The sequence below is a fragment of the Daphnia carinata genome, chromosome 5 (assembly GCF_022539665.2).
Source record: "Daphnia carinata strain CSIRO-1 chromosome 5, CSIRO_AGI_Dcar_HiC_V3, whole genome shotgun sequence".
In the NCBI taxonomy this organism is placed as follows: Eukaryota; Metazoa; Arthropoda; class Branchiopoda; order Diplostraca; family Daphniidae; genus Daphnia; species Daphnia carinata.
The window spans coordinates 2,484,276-2,497,766 of NC_081335.1; the positions used below are offsets into that span (position 1 = coordinate 2,484,276).

The 13,491-nt window shown below is 39.8% G+C and overlaps 4 protein-coding genes across 4 annotated transcripts; 2 read left to right on the top strand and 2 right to left on the bottom strand.

Annotated features, from left to right (window-relative positions):
- Positions 1-3: 3 nt before the first annotated feature.
- LOC130696357 (pyridine nucleotide-disulfide oxidoreductase domain-containing protein 1-like) lies at positions 4-2,294 on the top strand. The gene is made up of 6 exons (XM_057519439.2): positions 4-159; positions 218-414; positions 479-1,112; positions 1,184-1,318; positions 1,372-1,585; positions 1,649-2,294. The coding sequence occupies exons 1-6, from the start codon at positions 88-90 to the stop codon at positions 1,822-1,824; spliced, it is 1,428 nt and encodes a 475-aa protein (XP_057375422.1). The 5' UTR covers positions 4-87; the 3' UTR covers positions 1,825-2,294.
- On the bottom strand, positions 2,129-8,820 carry LOC130696349 (DNA polymerase theta-like). Its single transcript, XM_057519429.2, has 9 exons — positions 7,566-8,820; positions 6,475-7,498; positions 5,954-6,413; positions 5,571-5,895; positions 3,352-5,508; positions 2,986-3,285; positions 2,791-2,910; positions 2,574-2,725; positions 2,129-2,512 (listed from the first exon to the last, which is right to left on the bottom strand). Exons 1-9 carry the CDS (start codon positions 8,221-8,223, stop codon positions 2,375-2,377), a joined length of 5,334 nt encoding a protein of 1,777 aa, XP_057375412.1. The 5' UTR covers positions 8,224-8,820; the 3' UTR covers positions 2,129-2,374.
- Positions 8,821-9,643: 823 nt separating this feature from the next.
- Positions 9,644-11,900, top strand: LOC130696356 (cytochrome P450 2U1-like). Its single transcript, XM_057519438.2, has 9 exons — positions 9,644-9,853; positions 9,969-10,119; positions 10,298-10,437; positions 10,501-10,691; positions 10,746-10,951; positions 11,042-11,204; positions 11,288-11,402; positions 11,467-11,626; positions 11,691-11,900. The coding sequence occupies exons 1-9, from the start codon at positions 9,650-9,652 to the stop codon at positions 11,870-11,872; spliced, it is 1,512 nt and encodes a 503-aa protein (XP_057375421.1). The 5' UTR covers positions 9,644-9,649; the 3' UTR covers positions 11,873-11,900.
- LOC130696363 (zinc finger C3HC-type protein 1-like) lies at positions 11,618-13,338 on the bottom strand. Its single transcript, XM_059495255.1, has 6 exons — positions 13,225-13,338; positions 12,949-13,160; positions 12,671-12,873; positions 12,253-12,597; positions 11,830-12,164; positions 11,618-11,755 (listed from the first exon to the last, which is right to left on the bottom strand). The coding sequence occupies exons 1-5, from the start codon at positions 13,275-13,277 to the stop codon at positions 12,108-12,110; spliced, it is 870 nt and encodes a 289-aa protein (XP_059351238.1). The 5' UTR covers positions 13,278-13,338; the 3' UTR covers positions 11,618-11,755; positions 11,830-12,107.
- Between the last annotated feature and the right edge of the window lie 153 nt (positions 13,339-13,491).

Sequence of the window (13,491 nt, forward strand, 5' to 3'; positions counted from 1 at the left end):
CAATCGTATGCCGTATGATAGTCGTCTCTGAGGTTGAAAACAATTTGAATGAGAAATTTGTAAAAATAGCTGTTCGCCGGTGTTGTAATGGGGGATTTAAAACTTTTTGATTTTTTGGTGGTAGGAGGTGGCATTGCAGGAATATCAGCTATTGAACAGGTCCAAAGCTTAAGTTTTGTACACCAAGAATTGTTCCAACATACCACGTTGTATTTAGATTTGTCTTCGGATTCCGGAGTCTAGTGTATTATTGTTAACTGCCAGTGCCTTCGTCAAAATTGCCACAACAAAGTTAAGAATAACTTCTCATATAGAAGAACTGCAAATTCAAGAGGAAGCAGTTAGAGATTTCCACAAAAGATATCCTAATGTAACTGTTATGATAGCCAAGTTGGAGACCATCTTCCCAGTGTCGTAATAATTTATAACATTATGATGACTATGGTAAAAAAAAAATGTATCCTAAAATTTTTTCTAGGCACTCAATCAAAACCACAACCGGTGATACCTATGGATATAGGAAAATCTGTATTTGCTCTGGCTCTGTTCCTAAGCTAGTGAATTTTGACAGCCCTAATATCATTGGATTAAGAGACACTGATTCAGCAGTAGATTTGAAACAAAGGTTGGAAAATTCAAAGCGCGTGTGTGTCCTCGGCAATGGAGGGATCGCTACAGAATTAATTTATGAACTGAAAAATATTGACATAATCTGGGTAATACGTGATAAATATATCGCATCCGCATTCGTTGATAGTGGAGCTGCTGAATTTCTAATGAACTGCGCAGATGCGGACAGGATTGGAGACCAGCCCTCCAAAGCTTTACGATATACTACTTCGTATATCGCTACCAATACCGGGAAAGACGTTCCGGGATGCGCTTTGGGTCCTAACTGGCACACAAACCTGGACCTCAGTGGCGCTCTCGCTAAGAAAAATGTTACAATTGAGTTCCAAACGTTTATTCAAAACGTAAAGGAAAAGAAGCCAGACTCTTACCAGGAAACTGATGAATGGCCCGTTTACGTTACTCTGAACAACGGTAAGATCTTCGGTTGTGATTTTGTAGTAAGCGCAACCGGAGTATCACCTTCGATACCAGAGATCAAGGTAATTGATCTGAGTTTAACAAGATTAAAAATGTATCAATTTCTTTTTAGCTCTGTTTTGCAATTATTTAGGAGGGCACGTCTTTTGAACTCGGAAAAGATGGAGGAATATTGGTGAATCAGTCCATGGAATCATCTGTCCAAGACATCTATGCTGCTGGCGACGTTTGCACGGTTAACTGGGATGTGGCTTTTCATTGGTTTCAGGTCAGTTTTTTTAAGTATAAGGTTAGAGTATTGACTTACTAACTTTTTAACAGATGCGGCTATGGTCTCAAGCACGACCAATGGGATCTTACGCAGGGATGTGTATGGCAGCCTCTCTTCTAAAGGAAGCCCCTCCACTACTTGATTTCAGCTTTGAACTGTTCACCCACGTTACTCGATTTTTCGGCTTTCGCGTCGTTTTGCTTGGGCTATTCAATGGGCAGAAGTTAGAAGGAAGATATGAAGCACTCGTGCGCGTGACAAAGGGTAAAGAATACAAATAGATTTTGTCGACTTTACAGTTTGAGGTAATTTCCTTGTTTTCTGAAGGTGTCGAGTATCTCAAGCTAGTTGTCCAGGATGGTAAGCTCCATGGTGCGGTACTTATCGGAGACACTGAAATGGAAGAGACATTTGAAAATTTAATTTTGAACCAACTCGACATTTCTCAGTATGGAGAAAATCTCTTGAATCCGGACATTGATATTGATGACTACTTTGATTAATAAAAAGTCAATTTCAATGAGACTTGACCAAGCCAGGAAAGATTTCTGATGCAGGGTTTTTGCTCCAGCGTCTGTCTCGGTCTAAATGTTTTCGATTTTCTGGATATGTAAAATGTAATCATCGTTAAAGTTGGGAATTACACCAACTGTGGCACAAAAGGTGAATGTAATTCCATTCTGAAGTGTAAATAACAAAAGGACTCACCACCTGGATCACTTGCCTGTATCAAATTGCTTCATTTTTATCCTTTCTCTGGAACACCAATTTTAAATATCGATTGCTAATGATACAGGAAACCAAAAGATTAATAATCGTGTAAGGAATAACAATAGAGCCATAAACATGTGATAATTTAAAAAATATATAGATTTAGGCATGCAAAACTTTTCAATTCACTACTTGAAGTCCCAATTTCACGAAGGTGCACGAGTATTACGACGGTTTCGCTCTGCGGGTTTTCAAAAAGAAAGTTCTGCCACTTACTAGACGAAGACTTAGTAAAATTAGGTCCATATGAGTCAAGTGGTTAATATTGTGAATCACAAATAATTAGCTTTTGTAGGGCTCCATTGTTCCCCATGTTTTCCCAGTTTTAATAGCTACTGGCAAGCGAATTTTCATTGGTATAGCCGTCTCCATGCAGTGCCGAACTATACGAGCAGCCCGTTCCATACTTTTAACGGGTACCTAAACAATGATCGAAATAAATAACGAAAAACAAGTCAGTCAATGGACTTATTACACTTACCTGGAAAAGCAACTCATCGTGTATTTGATGTACCAAATGAACATTAGCCAGTTTCTCATTCAATGAACGATTCAACAGAATCACGGCAGTTTTCACTAGATCTGCTGCTGAACCTTGAATTTTCGTATTCACTGCTTGCCGTTCCGCTTGAGCTGTTATAAAAATGAGAAGAATATAGAATTAAAATGCGTAAAAAAAGGTGCATTTGAATCAATACCTCTCTGAACTGCATTGCTGCTATTGATGGCTGGTAAGAATCTTCTTCTACCAAGGAGTGTAACCACAAAACCATTCGTGCGACACTGGTTAACTGTGTTTGTAATAAAGCTTTGTATACCTAAAAGGCAGTGATTTCATCAGATTAGAAAGCTTAGGCTGTATCCAAAATGGACAATACAAACGAATAACTTACTAGGATACGTTGCGTGGAAAGTGTTAACAAAAAGTTGAGCTTCTTCTTCCCCAACTTCCAATTGTTCGGCCAAACTTTTACATCCCATGCCGTAAACAATCCCGTAGCAGATTTGTTTCGCTTGTTGCCTTTCATCGTCCGTGACTTCTTCTTGCTTTTTCTTTTTCCAAACCGATACAATGCCGCGGAAAACATCTCCATCGGGTTGGCTAAGAATTGAACAAAGACCAGAATCTTCACTTAAATGCGCTAATATTCGCAATTCAAGCTGAGAATAATCCGCCGAAAGCAAGGTAGTTCCTACATTTGAAAAAAAGGGGAAGATTAATAATCGAAAGCATTTCTTAGATAAGGACAATAAATTACCTGGAACAGCATAAAAAGCAGTTCTAACGTTGATCAGTCTGCTATCTGAAAGTAGAAAGGGTCTCGGAATGTGCTGCAAATTCGGTTGGACAATATTAACACGACCCGTAACGTTGCGGAATTCGCATTCTCCTGCTATCCGTTCAACTCCGTCAACGTGAAACGTCGATGCTTGTAATAACGGGCAGATGATGGTTTGGACAATAGCGCTGACTTTTCGAAATTCTACTACTAGTCTGGGTAGCGGATGGATTCGACCTAATTTGACTAAAGATGTTTTGGTTGCAGAAGGTGGTTGGTATTTCTTTTTTAACGGGTTGATGAAGGACTGGGGATTTTTTTCTTCGATGCAGAGGTTCAATGACGCAATGATTTTAGATACTTCTTTGGAGCTAGTTAAAGAAAACTGACGGCCAGCTAAACGATGAGCTGTTTCTTCCAGCATTTTCAAATGCTCGCGCAGTGTCTGCAAAACCGATTCACAAGTAGAACGGTCAAAAGCGATTCCAGTTTCTTCCATTTGCAACATCAGCATTACCAAAGGCATCTCCAACTCAGTCAAAGATTGCAATAATTCGTATTGATGTAGGCGTTGCTTCATCTGATGGAAAATGTCTAACAGCGCACAGCATTCGTGTAGCACTTTCTCCCGGCCTCTATACGTCTTGCTAGGAGAACCTTGCTGACCGTACATCCTAACGAGTTTCTGCAGGCTAACGGAAGAGTTGGACGGTTCCAAAAGCCATTGACAAAGATCGACGTCACGAAACAGCATTTCGTTGATCAAACGATGGCACAAGGATCTGAGGTCTCCTGTGGTCGATCGAATATCATAAATAATGAATTCAACTTTCAATCGAATGAGAGCTTCGAACAAAGATTTCAGTTTGGAAACCTTTGCTACATCCAGACTAGAATCGAATCGCTCTCTGAGCTGGATATAGTTCACGTTCAGGCAGGACCAGGCTACAGCTAAGCCCAATATAGAATTTTTCTCCTTGTAGACTGTGATGGCCAAGCAATTTTGTCGTATCGTTTCCTTGATGAACAGTTCTAGCCGGGAACTTGTAGTGATTTCATTAATCTTGAATTTTGGCAGAGGCAGACTGGACGGAATGATAGAGCTATCGTCAGAAGAGAAGGACAAAACAAGTGGAGACTGGCAAACAGAATGGGGTTGGAGAGGAGAAGCCAATGTGGTAGAGAGCTTGCTTTTTTTGTTTGCGAGTTTTCCGATGGATTGGTGAGGTGGAGGAGTAGCATCCAAGAACGAAATGTCATCCGTAGACACTCGTCGTTTGAGATATTTTTCTAGTGGCTTTTCTGTTACCGGTGCCAATTTTTCTGCACAGGCAACAAAGGGGGGCGTCCTTATGGTGTCAAACAATTCATCGTCGGACAATCTGAGACTCTCCAAAACTCCGGCAGCTTTAGTGAGTGGAGTGCGAGGCAGTGCCTGTACTACCGCTTGATTTGTGGGCGACTGATGTAACGTTTCGATTGCAAACGAATGTGAAGAATTTACTGATGACTCTGCAAACATGTCGGGTGTTATATCTGCTGGTTTTACATTTTCCTTCATTGCAGATTTTGTTTTGACTGGTGGTGTAGCAGTCTTCTGAGGAATTGGCGTATCTTCGACAATCGGCGTTGATGCTAGAGGAGAGTTAGCAGATGACAATCTGATTGAAGTATTTTTCGCTATTGGACTAGGGAAATCTTTTGAAACAAGAGAAGGTCTTCTAAATTTCTCTTGAGATGGTTTCGGTAATGCTGGTTCACTCTTGACTTTATCGCCCCACTGAATTTTTACACCAAGTTCTAGCTGCAACAGCTTTCGAGCTTCGGCTACAAGATCATAAGCGTTGACATCAGTTTCACCCAATTTCTTGGCTTCTTCAGTTTCCTTTGCGCTCTTAAAAGGGCATGCGTTCTTCAACAACACTTCTATGTTTTCTGCAGCTGCTGTAGCTACCGCCGATACGTTCGTTAAGCCGGCATCGTAAAGTAATCTTGCCGTGTGCGATAGCATGGATGGCAACCGCATCAAGTCACAAAGTTCCAGTTGTACACCAAAAAGCAATCGAGATTGGAAATGCTCAAGCAGAACATAGAGTGTGTTCCACCCCAGGCGATGACAAAAGATAGTGACCATTCCTAAATGATACATAAATTTATATCAACGTTTGCTTTAAATGAATTCAATAATTTTAACAAACCAGCAAAGGTGGCCGTTTGCTGTTGCAATGATTGTAGGGTTCCTTTGTTCATTTTGTATGTTCGAGCCACGTCAGCCAAGCGGACTTCGTTCATTAACTCGTGAAGCGCAAGGGCTGTGTAGAAACGTCGATGGATCGCCATTTGTCGTGATTGTCGGGGCGCAGTTGTGGTTACCGTACCTTTCATAGCCCGTACCAGAAATCGCTCCTCTACACCTACCGCTTCTCCTACTCGCTTTTGGCTTTCACTCAGTTCTTCCCACAACGTGAGATAATGAAGCCAATCAATCTGCGTCATCTGGTCGGACACGTAAGTGGGTGTAATCTAGAAACAACTGGAAGTTAAATCTGTCCAAAAGACAAATAAATTACTAGTAATAAACCTGGTAAACTAGATGTAGATCACTATCTAGAATGAGGCCTCTTCTAGCTGTTTTCAGTTCGATTAAAAGATTCAAGCTCTCGTCTGGGGATAGTGATGAAGCCAGGCAGGCCAATCCCAGTTGGGTGGGTGTCAATCGTTCTTTTCCGTCCTCAACTGTTTGTCGGCGAATAAACTCGTTGCTCACTAACCAAGCAACACATGCTTGAATTGCCACATCTGGTACGTCATTCAAAACTGCTAGCAGAGTGCATGAAGCATACAATTTCAAATCTTCTTCTGTAGAAGCTGAACCTGTAGCAATGACCTCTAACATTGCACGCTTCATACTAGAGCTAACAGCCATGGATGGATCGGTCGCCAATGTGGAATCTAACAGCAAACAGCTTTTTAAGGCCGGAGGAACAGCATTAAACATTCGTTGAACTTGATGCTTTTCAGAAGGTTGGCAGATGAGGTAACTGTTGAAATTTGGTTTGAAAAATAAATAGAAACAAAAATTGAAATTGTTTTATATGTTACCTATCACCGTCCGTATCCACACCGAAACGGCCGGCTCGCCCAATCATCTGTCTGTAGACTAGTGGGTCTATTACCGTTCCGTGGAACATGGGTGTACGAATGATGACTCGACGAGCAGGTAGATTAACGCCGGAAGAGAGAGTCGACGTGGCTACCAAAACGCGAATAACGCCATGTCGGAATGCAGCTTCAATATTTTCTCTTTCTTCGGACGTCAAGCCTGCATGATGGAAAGCCACACCAAAACGAATCGTTTGACCAAGAACTGTATCTAATCCGGCAGGTGTAGCCTTTAGACGTTCAAGGACTTGAGCGAGTAAATCTCCTTTTAGCTGTTGGCGGAGAATGATACCATAGTGGGATGTTGTGCTAGAGCCCAGGTTGAAGAATTCTGCGCTTATGTTCTGGGCCATCTTTTCGCACCAGTTTTTTGTCGGGCAGAAAATCAGAACAGAATGACCATCTAGCATTGTTTCCAGACATAAATAAATTAGATGTTCAATGTCATTAGGGACAAGGCGGCTCGGATCAATCTTTCTTGCTAATCGGAAGTCAGGGTGGAAAATTTCGGTTCCAATTTTGATATGTTCTTTCAATGCGATTGGTCGGAAGTCTGTCCGGTAGAGATCTGCACGAAGCCATTTCGCAAGAACTTCCAAGCTCGGCAAGGTGGCCGACATCCCTACTAGTTGAATTCGGGAGCGATTTCCATTCCGTGACGTGGCATAGAAAATTTTTGTTAACAATAATTCGAGAAGGAATCCACGATGAGAGTCCCCAATGAGATGAAGTTCATCGACCACAACTATGCCCAACTGATCGAGCGAGCCATCTTCAATTAGCCTATTGATTAGGCTGTTTGCTTTTTCTATCGTGCAGATTGCTAAATCACAGTTTTTCAAGCCGCCGGGTGGGCTGCTGGATCCAGCGAAGCTCTCAACCCGAATGCCAATATCCTCCGTGACGTATTTTAGAAATCGTGTTTTTTCCCGCGCAACAGCTACGAAAGGCAGTATATATATTGCTGTAACAACAAAATTGTCGAAGTGAAGTTAAAATTTTTTCCTTTTAACATTTTATGAAGTGATTACCTTTCTTTTTCAAATCTATTACAGTTTTTAGCATCAGCAATTCAGAAACTAGAGTCTTGCCAGATGAAGTAGGTGCACTATAGATCAAATTGCTTCCACTTAGCACCTTTCCAGTCTGGAGACATTCCACTTGCCAGGGGAATAATGTTGTTATTTTCTTTTCAGCATATTTCTGTATGACTGCTGAAGGAAGACCCCAATTGTGCAGCTGTAGTTTTAAAACTGAGCTGGAACGCAGACTGGCTCTGCGTAGACTAGCTGCTGAATTTGCAACTGGTGTAGAACATGACAGAGGGGAATGAGCAGAAACTGAAAGAGAATTAGTTTTGTGTTCCATTTCTGTAGAGGTTCCTGTTTTCATTTCAGATGGATTTGAGCCCAACAATCCAGCAACAGATGTCAAGCAACTGACATTGGTATCTCTTGACAATCGATTACTTGAGGAGTGTGACAAGTTTGAAATTGGTTTAATTATCACAGCACTGGTCTCATCATCTGATGAAGAAAGATTTGAGTTGGCAAGTATGGATGTGTTGTTGGCAGACAGAGATGTAGAAGATTCACGGTCTTCCACACGCTTAGCATTTGCCTCTAATAAACTTATCTCAGCCAATACTTGGCTCCCAATTGAGGGACCCCAACTTAAATCTATTGACATTTTGTTTAAATTAACTTATAAACTACGTTGCATGCAAATGAAATGGTAACAATCAAGCAAACATTTACACTTATTGTTTTCTTATCTATCTAGTAGATTTGGACTATTGTTGTAGGCTATAAATAGTAGGAAGACAAAAGTAATCTATAGATATAGTCAAAAAGTGGCTCAGTGCAAGATTGGACCCAAAAGAATCATTGAAACCAAATTAAAATATATACAAAGAAATGTCAAATACGTAAATACATTTAACCAAGCGAAAAATTTTATCAACAATCCACTTCTTCTCTAAACGTAAATAAACTACTTTTTCGCCCCCCAACTCAGGTAATATTTACAAATTCCGTCGCCAATAAATTTGAAAGTTGAATTACAAATATCGCCTGCCAACTAAAGTCTGCGGTGCCATACCGAATAAATGTTGAACATGGCGTATTTACGGTTTACGCAATCCGCAGCCCCCACTATCCTGCACGGTAGGCTCCCCGTTTCTATAAGAACTTAAGAAGTCAGTTCACTATTATAGTTACAAACGCACAAAAATTAAAGAAAATAATTTCTAAAATGTCACTCGATTTCTTCTTTTTCATCCTAATTTCGTTTTTTTACGCACTGCTTCTCATGTATCAAGAAATGCTTGACGTTTGCTGGGTCCTGAACAATTTAAGTCTTGTCCAAAATCCGAACAATACTTGCATTATGTAATTCTACATTTTCCCATTGCTAGTCCCTGTTCTGTAATTGTTATTCTTGTTTGCAAGCTCATCGTTCAAAATACGTAAGAATTAGACAATGCAATCCCGGTTGGAAAAGTTCGAAAACAAATTCGGTCGTGGGTTTATTGGGACATCACTGGCTTTATCGACTACGAAATTAATCAGCGAAGCTCATCATCTAATTTAGGCTGGGACCCAAATTTATTATCTCTCAAGTTTACAGGTCGATAAGCTATTTATAGAATTTGTTTGACAGTTTCCATGTGTTAATATGGACATGTCGGGCAAAGGTTAATAGCACTTTGGGTTGCTGTTAATGCATTTAAATTTTACTGTGCCAAATAGCAGTTGTCTCAATTATGCACCACAAGAACGTTTGTCGTAATTGTGTACCGATCTAACAAAAAAAAACTGCAGGAGAACTGACGGTTGAGAAGACTACGCTAGCAAAATTTTACAGGTTCAATGAAATTCAATGCCTACTGTATCTGCCAATCAGATATTGATACCTTGTTTGCCCTCTTGGACAGAAGTATGTGATAGACTATTTTTGGCAATGGTAATAAAAACACGTAATCTTTATTAATGCACCGATACAATTTTATCTTACATCATACGGAATTACCGACGTCGATGCTCCTTCCCTACGCTATAAAATCCCCCTGTTCTACGAGAAGTTTGGCTATTAAGACTCAGGATCAAGTTCTAGAATGACAGATTTCCTTAACGTTGCACTAATCATCCTCTTATTAGTAATAACTATCTACTTTTTATGGAGAAAAAATGTGAAGACTTACCGATTACCTCCTGGACCCAAGCAAAATCTCGTCTTCGGCAACCTCTTGGATTTAATTTGGTCGACCTTGATTAACAAGGAACCAGCCTTCATGAAGTTCGCCAGATGGTCTTTCCAGGTAGAGTAGATTTTTTTTTTCCTTCATAGTTTGTTTTGCGAGTTGTCAGCATCTTACTGGATAGATAGAATAAATATTTATTAACTATTGGTAATATTGATTTTGCACTGGTAAGCATGGACCACTATGCTACCTAAGGTTTTTCAGACAAAGGGTCATCGTGGTTTCAGACGCTCGGGTCGCTCAGCAGTTATGTGTGGGACAGGCAGACAAGTTTAGCGAGCGGCCACCCGGATTGCTTTTGTCACGAGTGCTAAAGAACAAAGGTACATACCATAGTAAAAACTATCAGCTTAGAGCAGATAAACAGTCGATAAACACGATGTAACATTTTGTTTAAATCCAAAAAATATTCTCCGTGATGATCAGATTTCATGTGCACTTAGTGCAAATAACTAAAAATAGAGTGTAACCTTAGTTAAAAGTCATGGAAATTAATCAAAGGAATCGTATTCAATGACGGACCGTCATGGAAAGCACACCGTAATTTCTTAACTTACGAGTTTCGTAAGTACGGATTTGGAAAACGATCAATGGAGCAAAGGATTCAATACGTTGTTGACGATTACCTTAATCAAATTGGCGTAAGTTATTGTCTGTGAGTTTAAAAAATGTTGAGAATCACCAGTAAATTTCTGTCGCTGTAGAAAATGAACGGCAAAGTCCATGATCCCCATCCGAATATTGCTATAGCCGTTTATAACATCATCTGGACTGTGATTAGCGGAGATAAGTTCAACTGGGGTGATCCGTCCCTACAAAAATTAATTACAAACCTAGAAACTAATTTACATGCTGTCGAACTCACCGGGCCTCATAATTACGTCACTCTTCTAACGTAATCTAACTAATTTGGCTGTCAGAAACTTTTCTCGAATCCATTTTTTTACAGTATTTGCCATTTGATATGCCACAATTTTGTCCGCTTGTGGAGCATTACCTCGACAAGACTATATTACTTTAAACAACTCATTAGCAAGTTCAAAAAGCAGCAGAGAGAAATTGCAGACGCTGAAGCAGAGGAGTCTATCATACTTGATTACCTCGTTAAACTGCAAAATTCTAGGAAAAGTGGTGATGTACTAGCAGACTTCTCCGGTAGGTAGCCACTTATAAAACATGTTGCATGTCGCCTCTCTTGTGATTCCGAAATCAAAACTCCTAAACATTTCCTCCATTACTATAAAGAGTCACAGTTACTTTGGCTCGTATCCGACCTGTTTATCGCTGGTGGTGAGACAACCGTAACCACTATTCGTTGGATTCTACTTTGTTTGGCGTTGTATCCGCAAATCCAGAAGCGTGTCCGGCAGGAGATCGAAGACAACTTCGGTCGGGACACGACACCAACGTAATCTAATTTGTTACATTCCTATGGCCTTGTTTCCTTCTTGGTTTAAGTCACTAACAGTGCAATTACGATACTTTCGATAGATACGCTCAGCGAACGCAGTTACCGTACACAGAGGCCTTTATAAACGAAGTACTTCGTTTAGGCGGTGTTACCCCCGGCATGTGGCGCAATACTAGTCAAGATGCAACATATGAGGTTAGCGGTCCTAGTCTTTTTCAAATAAAAGTAGTAACAAAATCTTACCTCTTACGCTTTAAAGGGTTACGATATTCCGAAGGATACGTGGGTTCTGCTTCACTTTTGGGCGATGAGTAACGATACCAATCAATGGGACGATGCGAGAACGTTCAAACCAGAAAGATTCCTAAATGACCAAGGAATGTTCTGTAAAAATGAGAACCTCCTAGCCTTTTCCACTGGTAGCCCTTCTTTTGCTTGTTTCATCTACTGCTTTTTCTATGTACTAAAATGAAACTTGAACAGGGAGGAGAGAATGTCCCGGGCAAGGATTGGCTCAGACAGAGCTCTTCCTCTTTACAGTGGGGATCCTGCAAAAATTTAAAGTTGCGTTACCTGATAATCAAAATAATATAGACATTAACAGTGGGCAATTTGGAATTACCTACACTCCACCACCTCATCTGCTGCAATTTACATCTGTCTAAAAAATTTTTCATTGTTCAACGTTATTTAAACACAAAAAAACTGTAAACCAATTTCCAAGATGTAGATTATTAAGAAGATTGGTTGCACAATTTTTTGTTCTAGCAAATTCAAGTTTTTGTTACAGAAAACTAAATATAATTACTTATTTCACAATTATATTGAATTTTTTGTATTGAAACTATAATTGAAACAGTGTTGTGTCATTAAAAAATTATTACCAGAGTGATAAATGCGTCAGAGGGTGCCATTCAACAGCTTTCGAACAGCTTTCATGTTGTCAGGGAGCGAACCCTATATTTGAAAATAAAGCCAGATGTAAAAATCGTTGTGGTTGAATCGTGGGACACTAGCTAACTAATACAAAAAATGCTAAGCGTACGCAAACACTGGAGTTGAGCCGACTCCTCTTTTCACGGCTTCGAGATTCCTTAAGTTGTTGCAATTGAAGGAGACGAGATTTCCAGCCTCGCTCTTCTGCTCTCCATGCACACCACCTCTGGTGTTGCCCAACTGGGTCTACTGTTGGTCTTGTCGAATCACTCTTTTCTACTGTATTTTTCTGGATTAAGTATGGTTCTATAGACCACTTCCTATTGCAGTAATCACATTGCAATAACATGTCATCTTTGAGAAAATTCCATCCAGTAAGAACCAAAATAAAGCTGGATAGGTTAATGTCAGGTACTGTGAATGTCTCCATGAACCAATCAAATATTTCAATAACCTTGTGAATATGAAATATCAATGTTAAGGAATTATTTAATTTAGAGAAAATAAATAATTATCACTTGGTATACCTCTTCTTTTGAACTCGTTATGTGGTAAAGAACTTCAATATTTTTAAAAGCAAGTAATTGCTGTTGAATTGTATCTTGCAACTCCATATTTGATAAATGGTCGATTTCCAAAACAGAATCAGGCAGTGGGTCGGTGGAATACAGGCAGAATTTTGAATGAGCTGAAGCCAATCTTGATCTAAGTTTTGAACATGCTTCTTTGTCTAGTATTAAATAAAAATCTAGATTAAAATACAGTATGTTTCAGTTAAAAACCATGACCAAAAGCTGTCCCTTACATGGGAGATGCTTGGATGGTGATGGAAGGGTGACACTCAGAAACTGGTGACACATCACACATTTCAGTACATCTTTTTCTGCAATTTCCCAGCCTTGCCTAGCACACTGAGGTGGATCAACTGGCTTTCCTGACCAATTAAAAACATTGTAAGTTTTGAGGCGTTTCAGAAAGCTCTCGCGAGTAGGATCCTTACAAGGGACGCCATGATATCTGGGATAAATAATCAAGAAGACATGTTGTTAGATTACATGGTGTTCAGAGTACAATAGCTTACAATTTCCGAATGATGTTTTGATCTAATTTACGTTTTCTGTCTAACGTTTGCATCTTACACGTGTATTTCTTGAAGAATTTTAATGGACAAATCAAACGCCTCAAATGTTCAAACAGTATTATCGGCTGCTACATAAAGCTATTGCAAAGAACGGCTGTTGCTGTGCTAAACCGAGTTCGTACTACCACAATTCTACAACATACAAGTAATAACACAAGGTTATAGATTTTTATTCCCATAATATTACTGTCTCTCTAACTTCAATGA

What these genes read in the sequence shown, in the direction of transcription:
- LOC130696357 (XM_057519439.2), top strand. Translation starts at nt 88, where the DNA reads ATGGGGGATTTAAAACTTTTTGATTTTTTGGTGGTAGGAGGTGGCATT. An exon ending in GAATATCAGCTATTGAACAG is followed by an intron (nt 160 to 217) that starts GTCCAAAGCTTA and finishes CGTTGTATTTAG; the next exon opens with ATTTGTCTTCGGATTCCGGA. An exon ending in GAGACCATCTTCCCAGTGTC is followed by an intron (nt 415 to 478) that starts GTAATAATTTAT and finishes AATTTTTTCTAG; the next exon opens with GCACTCAATCAAAACCACAA.
- LOC130696349 (XM_057519429.2), bottom strand. Translation starts at nt 8,223, where the DNA reads ATGTCAATAGATTTAAGTTGGGGTCCCTCAATTGGGAGCCAAGTATTG. An exon ending in GTGGATACGGACGGTGATAG is followed by an intron (nt 6,414 to 6,474) that starts GTAACATATAAA and finishes AAATTTCAACAG; the next exon opens with TTACCTCATCTGCCAACCTT. An exon ending in CAGCAATGCAGTTCAGAGAG is followed by an intron (nt 2,726 to 2,790) that starts GTATTGATTCAA and finishes TTTTTATAACAG; the next exon opens with CTCAAGCGGAACGGCAAGCA.
- LOC130696356 (XM_057519438.2), top strand. Translation starts at nt 9,650, where the DNA reads ATGACAGATTTCCTTAACGTTGCACTAATCATCCTCTTATTAGTAATA. An exon ending in GGTCGGGACACGACACCAAC is followed by an intron (nt 11,205 to 11,287) that starts GTAATCTAATTT and finishes TACTTTCGATAG; the next exon opens with ATACGCTCAGCGAACGCAGT. An exon ending in GTCAAGATGCAACATATGAG is followed by an intron (nt 11,403 to 11,466) that starts GTTAGCGGTCCT and finishes TACGCTTTAAAG; the next exon opens with GGTTACGATATTCCGAAGGA.
- LOC130696363 (XM_059495255.1), bottom strand. Translation starts at nt 13,277, where the DNA reads ATGCAAACGTTAGACAGAAAACGTAAATTAGATCAAAACATCATTCGG. An exon ending in ACCATCCAAGCATCTCCCAT is followed by an intron (nt 12,874 to 12,948) that starts GTAAGGGACAGC and finishes ATTTAATACTAG; the next exon opens with ACAAAGAAGCATGTTCAAAA. An exon ending in TAACGAGTTCAAAAGAAGAG is followed by an intron (nt 12,598 to 12,670) that starts GTATACCAAGTG and finishes CATATTCACAAG; the next exon opens with GTTATTGAAATATTTGATTG.